This window comes from Zingiber officinale, chromosome 4A (assembly GCF_018446385.1).
Source record: "Zingiber officinale cultivar Zhangliang chromosome 4A, Zo_v1.1, whole genome shotgun sequence".
Classification (NCBI taxonomy): Eukaryota; Viridiplantae; Streptophyta; class Magnoliopsida; order Zingiberales; family Zingiberaceae; genus Zingiber; species Zingiber officinale.
The window spans coordinates 161666736-161677579 of NC_055992.1; the positions used below are offsets into that span (position 1 = coordinate 161666736).

General features: G+C 43.4%; 3 protein-coding genes across 3 annotated transcripts; 2 read left to right on the forward strand and 1 right to left on the reverse strand.

Moving 5' to 3' along the window:
- The first annotated feature begins 68 nt into the window (after positions 1–68).
- On the forward strand, positions 69–5641 carry LOC121972064 (S-sulfo-L-cysteine synthase (O-acetyl-L-serine-dependent), chloroplastic-like). Its single transcript, XM_042523667.1, has 10 exons — positions 69–337; positions 1602–1711; positions 1794–1851; positions 1924–2187; positions 2303–2440; positions 3035–3086; positions 3176–3225; positions 4306–4365; positions 4481–4561; positions 5178–5641. The coding sequence occupies exons 1-10, from the start codon at positions 134–136 to the stop codon at positions 5265–5267; spliced, it is 1107 nt and encodes a 368-aa protein (XP_042379601.1). The 5' UTR covers positions 69–133; the 3' UTR covers positions 5268–5641.
- A 97-nt stretch (positions 5642–5738) lies between these two features.
- LOC121972063 (pentatricopeptide repeat-containing protein At2g29760, chloroplastic-like) lies at positions 5739–8564 on the reverse strand. Its single transcript, XM_042523666.1, has one exon. It carries the CDS (start codon positions 8004–8006, stop codon positions 6273–6275), a length of 1734 nt encoding a protein of 577 aa, XP_042379600.1. The 5' UTR covers positions 8007–8564; the 3' UTR covers positions 5739–6272.
- Positions 8565–8618: 54 nt separating this feature from the next.
- LOC121972065 (L-ascorbate oxidase homolog) lies at positions 8619–10424 on the forward strand. Its single transcript, XM_042523668.1, has 3 exons — positions 8619–8860; positions 8923–10026; positions 10127–10424. The coding sequence occupies exons 1-3, from the start codon at positions 8619–8621 to the stop codon at positions 10422–10424; spliced, it is 1644 nt and encodes a 547-aa protein (XP_042379602.1).
- Positions 10425–10844: the final 420 nt, after the last annotated feature.

A 10844-nucleotide genomic window follows, 5' to 3' on the forward strand; every position in this document is an offset into this window, starting at 1 on the left:
TCGGGCCCAAAGAGTAGGTGAGTTGATCGCATTTACGGCCCAATAAGGTATGCTTGGAGAGAGGCCATCTTATCCTTGCGAACCATCTCTGAGTTCGCTAAACCCCTCGGAAAGCCTCGACTCCCCGCTGGCGATGGCGCTGCTCTCCGCCTCGTTCCTTCCTCTCTCCGCCGCTCGACGCGCTCGCTTGCACGCCTCCAGACCCGATCCTTCCTTCGGCGCATCCTACGGGTGGGGATTCTCGCGGAGGAAGCCTGCCGCCATTTGCGCCAAGGCGATCTCCCTACGCTTGGCCGAGGACGTCGAGACCGTCAACATCGCCGATGATGTCACCCAGGTTCGTTCTCGACTCGCGCATAGTGTTTCGAGTCTTGTTTGATTGGTTAGTGTAGTTCCTGATCGGCTATTTCTTATGTTTTCCGGATTTCGTTCGCTATTCGTCTGATTTGGTTTTGGAGATTCGATGATTGACTGCATTGTTTGCTTTTTGGTGGGAGTTTAGTTGGGTGACGGTTCTAGTTACCAGTCAATAATCATCCAATCAGTTTAATGAATTTAAACCCTGCAGTTGATTTGAAAGCATTTTGCCATGCTGGGAGGCAATATGCAGATATGAATTGTTAATGATTATAATGCCGCAGAAACATAAATCTTGCTACAGATTGCATTTAAATCTTGTGTTGATTCTGAAGTTTTTTTTTGTCATACTAGGAGGTAATTTGTAGATACAAATTGTTAATGAGCTCATTCTCAACACACAATACCTTGGTTTGTTTCCTTGAGGCCAAAATTGTCACTCAGGAAAATGTCAATTTTGAAGGGGAGCCTTGGCGCAACGGTAAAGTTGTTGCTATGTGACCAAAATCACAGGTTCAAATCTTGGAAACAGTGTCTTGCAAAAAACAGGGTAAGGCTGCGTACAATGGATCCTTCCCCGGGACCCAGTATGGCGGGAGCTTCGTGCACCGGGCTGCCCTTTGGTAGCTTACAGAATCAGCTGATTTTGTTTTGACAAGTTGTATCCATATCAGAAAAAATTGGCATACATATGTGGATACTATTTATGTATGGTGAAGCTCATTGACTAGCTGATTTAGTTCATAGGCGTTGTAATATTCACATCTTTTCACGTTCTATTGGGTATCTTAACTTCCATACTATTAGTACATAATTCTTCATTTCCTAAAATAAATAAAACATTAACGGGAATAAAAAACAGTTCGATGTTCGATGAGGGCGAGTTGTTGTTTCTGGACAACATAGGCATACCTTTATTGTGGGAACAGTCATTGCTTGTGTTATCACAATTCACAAGTGATGAAACTTTTAGGATGAAAAGTTTTATGATCTGACAGTTACTTGGTCTAAATTAATAGAACATCTTGATTCCCCTACATATCAAGAACCACTTCTATGGGTTATTAGTCCTGTATGCATGCTATACAAATGACAATGTGAACAATGCCGAGTGAATTTCAATTTGTTTAAACGTTTAGACAGACTTTCTTTGAAAATGTATGTTGTTATTTAAATTGAGTTTTTTTTTTCGTTCAGAATCTACACCTCAACAATTGTTTTCTTTTATTTGTGTTTGCTATCAGTTAATTGGGAACACACCTATGGTTTTTCTCAACAAAGTTGTTGAAGGTTGTGTTGCTAACATTGCTGCCAAGCTCGAATCCATGGAACCTTGCCGTAGTGTCAAGGACAGGTAACATAAAATTTATTTAACTTGTTGATATATTCTGCCGTTGCTTGAATGATTTTTAGCTTGTTGACACTTTAACACACAGAATTGGATGTGGCATGATAAATGATGCTGAAGAAAAGGGGTTAATCTTTCCAAAGAAGGTGATCCTTTTAGTTTCTGGCTAAAAGTATTTGCCTCTCTAAATATAATATATTTGCTATCTTTTTCCTCAGACTATTTTAGTTGAACCAACAAGTGGAAATACTGGGGTTGGTATTGCATTTGCAGCTGCTGCAAGAGGATACAAACTAATAGTAACTATGCCTGCATCAATAAATTTGGAAAGACGTGTACTTCTTCGTGCCCTTGGAGCAGAGATTGTTTTAACAAATCCAGCTAAGGGAATTAAAGGAGCTGTGGACAAAGCTGAAGAAATAGTTAGCAAAACACCTAATGCATACATGTTTCAGCAGTTTGACAATCCAGCTAATACCAAGGTTGTTTTTGATGGATTACTTCTTTTTAAAAAATCATTGTATTTTTCAAAGATGCGTAGTGTAGGTAGATTCTACCTTGTAGCTTTTATTAAAATACCATTTGGATAATACACAGATCCACTTTGAAACCACAGGCCCAGAGATATGGGAGGACACCATGGGTGGTGTTGACATATTTATTGCGAGCATTGGTACTGGAGGTACCATAACAGGTGCAGGGAGTTATCTGAAAATGATGAACAAGGATATCAAGGTAACATTAGAGCATTCTCGCATATGCTTATTATTAGCTTCATAAATTACCTATATTTTTAGTACATTGCTAATGGTTGATGTTCCGCAAGAAAATTTATAAAATCAAGGTCCGGTTTTTCAATGCTTTCCAAATAATTGACAAATATGCAAAGCAACATTTTGGGTCATCTATTTGACATGTAAGAGCGTCAATGTCTGCAATTGAAGTATATGAGATAACCTCACATATATGGCATCATTTTGTCAGTTAAATGATATGATTTTTGATTGAAGAAATTACACTTATGTTGGAAAACATTTGCTAATTGAACCTACATAAAAAGCTGACATTATAATCCCATATTGAGAATCTATCAACACCATATGCAATGCTATTAGATTTATTTGATTTTATGCACTTTATTTCTACCTTTTATAAGAATTCTTCAATTGATCGAATAAGCTCAATGTTTTTAAGCTAGAATTTCCTAAAACCATCATATTGTTAGTAATGATGCTCTTGCTAGAGTTACATATGGCTTAGTATGTAATTGCTTTTGATATTCAACCATTTTCAACAATCTTATATTATTTTTTGAGTAATTCAATTTAGGTTATTGGAGTAGAACCTGCTGAAACCAGTGTTATTTCTGGAGATAATCCAGGTGAATGACAATATCAATACCCTGTCTTTTCATGCGTTCTTTTATTTCCACCTGCTCATGTTTTCTACTTTTCCTGATAAATTAAACAGGTTACATACCAAGCATCCTGGACGTCAAGTTACTTGACGAGGTTATAAAGGTTCGGAAGTCTCGAGTTAATTCAAATCATTTGATGCTTACTTTTTAAGATATTCACTTTCATCCTCTTTATTTCGATTACTTAAATTACTTTGTGGATGCAGCAGAAATTAGTCGTATAGCAAGTCATGAGCAACCTAACTCTCATTGGAGTCATTTGAAATTACAATATGATGGGAAAACCAAACTCTTTTTTTCTGTTGTTAATATTTGAATAGTCTTGAATCATTGAGTTGTTTGAAGATTGGGTAAATTGGTTTTTGGGTATGAAATTTGGGTTGGATCAATTAACCATTTGTTTTGGATTCACTAACAACTTACAAGTATGCTGTGCGGAGTAACTGGATGTTTAAATCAGTTTTCTGTCATGTCGTACAAAATTTGTGGGTCAGCATCTCTGTACTCTGTTTTGTTTGCTTCAGCGATCATGCTGGCAAACAGATCATGAACAATTTTAGTGAATGTGTTCGTGTATATAGAATGAAATTGTACTTGAGTAAGATCAACATTTCTAGAGCCAAAATACTCCCATTCGAGTTCACGCTTTGAATGTTTTTCAGTACTAAAAAAATCATAAAATCTATTTCTTTCTATTACCAAAAAGTTGCAATATTTTGCATACAAATAACTCAAAACATACATCTAGATGGCAGCTTCAAAATGTTTGATTTATTGCAAAACATACATTTTTTGATATGTAAATTCTTTCGAACATTATTACTCAATAACATGGATTCTATTTGTTTCAAATTTTCATGCCTTGCTGAAGAACTCCACTCTTTTCTAACTTACCAATCGATTAGGTTGTGATTGGAGGCGCAGAAATCTGAGTAGAATCCTTAGTATTGTATATTTTTGTTTCACCTATTATGCTTGTCAGGTAACATTATTAGTTGTTTCTGAAATTTAAGCACCTCTAGATAGCTTTTGTTATGTTATCAAATGTTACTTGTTTGGTATGCTATTCCATTTTCACAAAGCTTACCGCCTACATTGCTCTGCCTTCTCTCTTTTCTCTCCTTTAACTTGGTCTAATTTGTCAAACAACTTCTTTGCACTGACTGAGTCATTCATTCACTAGATTACCACTGCAGAGGCCATCCATACTGCAAGGGTGCTGGCACTAGAGGAAGGTTTACTGGTACCTCTTTGAAATCTAAATTCTCTGTTTGTATTCGTGGAACAGTTGTAGGAACAATAAGGCCACGGGTTTTAAGTGCATATATGTTGTCTGAATTTTTTCAGTTCATTTTTAGGTTGGTATATCTTCAGGAGCTGCTGCTGCTGCTGCAATACATGTAGCTAAGAGACCTGAAAATGCAGGGAAGCTAATTGCGGTAATGAACTATTTATTCTTCTTTTTTTTTTTCATTATTGACATTTTTCAACATTCTGCATATAAAACTAATGGCGATTTACTGCTTAAGAAGCCACTGTTAGTCACAAATTCTACAACTCATGAAATTTGTTCTAGAATTTTGGTATATTTATCAATTTGGTCTTTTCGGCGAGAATACTTTAGGAAAACATCTTAAGCATATGGTAATTTTGACATGCTGCAAATCAACCAGTGATACTTTGTTAAAAGTTTTATAAAATTTCCCTGACTAATTATTAGGCTTTAGAAGCAATACACCAAGATGTTCTAAGCTAAACTATGTAAACCATAGAACTTGAAGAGTTCTCGAGTCTGGTAATTCACTTCTACACTCAAGTTTCTGCATTTGCTTCCTTGTTCATTTATAAAATTCAGCACATTGTTTTTTGTCAGTCGTTAATATCCTATTGAGTGCTTTATTGAAAAGAAATACATATTAGAAATCAAAGTAAGATAGACAAAAGTTATCGGTTTTCATTATTTCCTAGATCATGCATTTTTAACTCGAAGAGTCTATCCAATGTTGATAATATAGCATGCTGATGCAATGGCCATGTATCTGCGAATCACCACAGGTTGTTTTCCCGAGCTTCGGCGAAAGATACATTTCCACTGTTCTTTTCCATTCGATACATGAGGAAGTCAGGAAGATGCGGAAGAAGTGATATTTGCTCTCCTGGAGGAGCCATAACTTCACCATCTCACACAAGCAATTGAAGTTTCAGCCATGCCTTAACGCTGCACATGATGCAGAAGATCAGCCTCATGCCAAAGAAATTGATTATTGGCGCGGCCAAAGCTGACGGTGCCTCAAGTGTACAATTCTAAAGAAGAGGGATTTATGATCGAAGCTTTAGGTTTTAGTACCTGCAACCGTTACCTAATACTCGGTTATAATCTTCCAAGTGTTGCACAACATTTTCATGCATCACTCTTGTCCAATCGATATTGCACTCAAACAACTATTCTGCCTACGAACAAATGCAATTATCTTTAGTATTATTATTTTATTTGAATGAAAATTTTGATGTTCCACTTCTGCCTTGATTATTCAGTAACCTTGATCATGTGTTATTGTGTTAGTATTTTTATAAATTTAGAATGACATAACAAAGATGTGTATCAACTGCTTCTCAAAAACTGTGTTTATTTTTTAAAATAATGCACCAAAATCTTGGAAAATTGGCTTGGTTCATAAATGATTCAGCCAGTCCAAAGGTTTCTTTCAGGTAAGGAAATAACACCAGCTTAGTATGACAGATTCTTCTAAGGTCAGAACTTCCAAAAACCTATTAGCCATCCTCATCACATCGGTTATACAAGTGATAAAAGACGATTCGCTCGTCCTCAGTGTTTCCGTCAATTCGTCTCTCAGCTACACATGATCATTGTTGAAGCTGCCAATGTAAGACGGCAAGCTTTCCAATTTGATCTAGCCACCCTGCTTAGAGTTGCCATTTCATAGTTGTGAGTGGACTTACGTTGGGCTTATATCGTCATGTTCTGCTCGTCGTTACACTATGGAAACTTGTCCAAGCTATCTTTCATCTCATAATCAAAGTCAGCATTGGCAATTTGAAGAGAAACTGAAACACCATTTATCTTTCGAGCCAATAACTTTGCGTAAAACGACTCAGGCAATAACTTTTTGCTTAGTCGCCTGAGGGAGCTCACTGCTCAGTAGCAGTCGGCTTATGTGCCAAGTTAATAACTTCAATAGAGCTACAACCAGGTACTTTCTGCACTTCACTGCATTCCATCTTTCCTCTTACATCAGTTGCATCACACCATCGGCTTGCCATGGCATAGGTGTTCGACAAAAGAACATAATTTCCACTATTGTTTGGATCCAATTCGTTAAGTTTCTCCGTAGCAATCTCAGCCAAATCCACATTTCCGTGTGTGCAGCACGCTGCAAGCAGTGTTCTCCATACGATCGGATCAGGAGTGAATGGCATTTCCTTGATGAAATTGTATGCCTTGTTCAATTCACCGGAACGACTAAGAAGACCGACCACACATCCATAGTGTTTCATCTGCGGTTCCAGCCCAAAATCTTTCTTCATGCTGTCAAAGTATTCAAGACCTTTCTCAACCAATCCACTGTGAGCACAAGCAACTAAGATAGCGAGAAAAGAGCCATCATCAGGCCGGAATCCTTCGCTCAACATGTCAGAAAATACTCGCAGCACTCTATCAGCATAGCCATTTGTCGCAAGTCCCAACATAATTATATTCCATGACATCGTGTCTCTTTTATCCATCCCCTTAAAGACTTCGAATGCATCCATGATAGATCCACATTTCGCATACATATCAATAAGAGAGTTCGCCGCATAGATATCAACCCTTATATTGTTCTTCCTCATGTAGTCATGAAGCCACCTACCTAGATCGAGCATACCAAGATGTGCACACGCAGAGAGAACACTAGCAATGACAACCTCATCCGGTCGAATGTTATCCTTCTGCATCTGCCGAAAGAGTGATAAAGCTTTCGAAAAGTGGTTCGCTTGCGAGTACCCTGTTATCATTGAACTCCAAGATATCAAATCCCTCTCAGGCATAGTGTCGAACATCCTTCTCGCGGAAACTAAATCGCCGGCTTTAGCATAAGTTGTGATCATAGCATTTAGAGTGACTATGTTATGGTTCGTCATTTCTTCAAACACCCTTCGAGCATGTTCGACCGACCCCCGTCGACCATAATAATCGATCAAAGTATTTCCCAAGTAGACATCCACCTCTATGTTGTTCTCTCTTATGTACTTGGCCATGGATTCAGCCAAGTCCCAAGCTCCCAAGTGAGTACAAGCAGAGACAACCTTCACCATGGTGACCTTGTCGGCCTTGATGTCCTGCATTCGCATCGATTCAAACAGACGCAGTGCGGCTCTCAGGCGACCGTGCTGGCTGCACGCACATATCAGTGAGTTCCAGGAAACCAAATTTCTCTCCGGCATTTCGTCGAACACCTTGCTCGCGAGCGACACGTCCCCGCACGCCGAGTACATATGGATCAGTGAATTGGAGACGAAAATGTCGGAAGGGAATCCGAACTTGAGGCAATCGGCGTGTATCCGGCTCCCTTCCCCGGCAGCTGGGACTCTCGCGCAGGCCTTGAGTGCAAAAGGGAAGGTCATGTGATCGATCGGGACGCCCTGTCGCCGCATCCGACCGTAGAAGGCGACGGCGGTCCCGGGAGCGTCGCTCTGCGCGAATCCCCGGATCATGGTGTTCCAGAGGAAGGTGTTCGGCGCTTGGATTCGGTCGAAGAGGCGGAGGGCGAGGGGAAGGTGAGGCGGGGAGAGGGCGTAGGAGAGGAGTACCTTGGAGACGAGATGGGAGTGCCCGTACGAGCCGGTGACGGTGAGGTGGCCGTGGAGCTTCCTGCTGGCTTCCATGGGCGGCGCTGCTGCTCTGAGAGGAGGCGAGCATGGAGCGTCGACCTAAAACCTCCCACAAGCCATTTCCGTTCTCGCCTCCGTCGAGGCCGGCGATGGCTGCTTCCGTTCCATGGTTTGAACTTGAAGAAGGCCGGCAGAGTATTCGACGGAATGTCCCCAGGAATGGAATGGTTTAAGAGGAAAATCCTACTTCACTCCTTCAGAGTTTATTCTTTTACAAAACACTCCCTTCGCCTCTCCCCTGAACTAGGGGTGTCTTGACCTAGTACTAACACGAAGGGATCTCGGCCGATGAGTCTAAGAGGAATCGATCACAACCGTTGATCGATCGAGGGGAGGAAGAAACAGAAGAGAGGAGGAAGAAGAGGAGAACCACCCGAAGTTTGGGCGATCGGCAAGCTCCACCACCCACAAGACCAGTCCAATGAACAATGCCATGCGCTATAAAACCACCAACACCTCGCTTCTTCAAATGGAAGCTCTCCCTCCTCCGATCGCGACACACTCAGACTTGGGAGATCTTCGATGGCCACCCGCTAAATTCTCCCTTCTAATTTACCCCAAAAATTACCTCTCTCCTGGTTGATAAAAAAAAAAGGAAGAAGGAGAATGTGGAATTCTGTTGTTGTCCTGTTGATCGCCGCCGCGTTGTTCTTGGCCGTCGGAGCTGAGGACCCGTACCTTTACTTCACGTGGAAGGTCTCCTACGGCACTGCTGCTCCGTTGGGCGTCCCCCAGCGAGTGATCCTCGTCGACGGACAGTTCCCCGGCCCGAACATCAACTCCACCACCAACAACAACATCGTCATCAATGTCTTCAACGAGCTCGACGAGCCCTTCCTCTTCTCCTGGTACAAAAATGGAAGCTTTTGCAGGTTTTGATGGTGGTTTTGGTAATGGCGTTGATTTGCAGGAATGGGATTCAGCAGAGGAAGAACTCGTGGCAGGATGGAGTGGCCGGAACCAACTGCCCCATCCAGCCGGGGAAGAACTTCACTTACCATTTTCAGGTGAAGGACCAGATCGGGAGCTTCTACTACTTCCCCTCGCTGGGGATGCAGAAGGCTGTCGGCGGCTTCGGCGGCCTCCGCGTGAACAGCCGCCTGCTCATCCCAGTCCCGTTCGACCCCCCGGCCGATGACTTCACCGTCCTCATCAACGACTGGTACGCCAAGGATCACAAGAGCCTCGCCAACGCCCTCGACGGCGGCCGCGGCATCGGGGTTCCCGTCGGCGTCCTCATCAACGGGAAGAACAGGGGAGACTCGCCGCTGTTCACGATGGAGGCCGGGAAAGTGTACCGGTACAGAGTCTGCAACACCGGCACCAAGGCCTCCCTCAACTTCCGCATCCAAGGCCACGTCTTGAAGCTGGTGGAGATGGAGGGATCGCACACGGTGCAGAACGCCTACGCCTCCCTCGACCTCCACCTCGGCCAGTGCCTCTCGGTGCTCGTCGAGGCCGACCAGGCCCCCGCCGACTACTACGTCGTGGCATCCTCCAGGTTCCTCAAGAAGGAGCTCACCGCGACGGCGATCGTACGCTACGCGGGCTCCAACGGGGCGCCGCCGGCGCCGGAGGCGCTCCCCAAGGCGCCCGTCGGCTGGGCATGGTCGCTCAACCAATGGAGGTCGTTCCGGTGGAACCTCACCGCCAGCGCCGCCCGCCCCAATCCTCAGGGTTCCTACCACTACGGCTCCATCGACATCGCCCGCACCATCCGCCTCTCCAGCTCCCGCGCCGCCGCCGCCACCAGCAAGAAGCGCTTCGCGCTCAACGGCGTCTCCCACGTCGACTCCGCGACGCCGCTCAAACTCGCCGAGTACTTCTCCGTCGACGGAGTCTTCAAGTACAACCTGATCGGCGACGTGCCGCCGCCTCCGGCGTCGAGCCCGATCACTCTCGCCCCCAACGTGATCAAGATCGAGCACAGGTCGTTCGTGGAGATCATCCTCGAGAATCCAGAGAAGAGCATGCAGGCCTACCACTTGGACGGCTACGCCTTCTTCCTCGTAGGGTGAGTCCTACCCTCCATTTGTTCGCCCCTTCTCTGCGGCATTTCGCCGAACAAGCGGTGCGCGCGACGCTGATTTAGGGCAAACTCGAATCTCGAGCAGGATGGGGCCGGGGAAGTGGTCGGAGGCGAGCAGGAAGCACTACAACCTGATGGACGCCGTCAGCAAGCACTCGGTGCAGGTGTTCCCGGGGTCTTGGTCGGCGATCATGGCGTCGTTCGACAACGTGGGGATGTGGAACCTGAGGTCGGAGGTGTGGGAGCGGCGCTACCTGGGGCAGCAGCTCTACATCAGCATTGGAAACCTGGAGGAGTCGCTGAGGGACGAGTACAACGTACCGGAGAACGCCATCATCTGCGGCGGCGCTGTCGGCCGCCCCCTGCCCGCCCTCTACACTTGATTCGTCGACGACAGCAACCTCCTTATTGAAGTAACGCTTGTTATTGGCTTTTCCTGGTTAATCAGCACGTGCGTGTAACGTGTGTTCCGCGCACATGCGAAATTCTTAAAAATGAAAGAATTCTTTTATTTAAAAATTGGATTTTATATTATATATATATATATATATATATGTGGTAATTTATTATTTAAGCATAAAGGAAAAAATCATTAATTATTTAGTGATAAAAAATATTAAACTAAAAAAAATATGAAGAAAATAATTATCTCTTCTTTCTATTTTTCATAGTAAACCCAACTATAAAATAATAGTCATTAATTGTAATGAATAGAAATTAATATAGTTAGGTTCATCGATTTGTTAAATATATATAAAAATACTGAATGCCATTCCGAAAATATGAATGATGATAAGAGATGA

What these genes read in the sequence shown, in the direction of transcription:
- LOC121972064 (XM_042523667.1), top strand. Translation starts at nt 134, where the DNA reads ATGGCGCTGCTCTCCGCCTCGTTCCTTCCTCTCTCCGCCGCTCGACGC. An exon ending in TATTTCTGGAGATAATCCAG is followed by an intron (nt 3,087 to 3,175) that starts GTGAATGACAAT and finishes TAAATTAAACAG; the next exon opens with GTTACATACCAAGCATCCTG. An exon ending in ATGCAGGGAAGCTAATTGCG is followed by an intron (nt 4,562 to 5,177) that starts GTAATGAACTAT and finishes GAATCACCACAG; the next exon opens with GTTGTTTTCCCGAGCTTCGG.
- LOC121972063 (XM_042523666.1), bottom strand. Translation starts at nt 8,006, where the DNA reads ATGGAAGCCAGCAGGAAGCTCCACGGCCACCTCACCGTCACCGGCTCG.
- LOC121972065 (XM_042523668.1), top strand. Translation starts at nt 8,619, where the DNA reads ATGTGGAATTCTGTTGTTGTCCTGTTGATCGCCGCCGCGTTGTTCTTG. An exon ending in GAGCCCTTCCTCTTCTCCTG is followed by an intron (nt 8,861 to 8,922) that starts GTACAAAAATGG and finishes GTTGATTTGCAG; the next exon opens with GAATGGGATTCAGCAGAGGA. An exon ending in TACGCCTTCTTCCTCGTAGG is followed by an intron (nt 10,027 to 10,126) that starts GTGAGTCCTACC and finishes AATCTCGAGCAG; the next exon opens with GATGGGGCCGGGGAAGTGGT.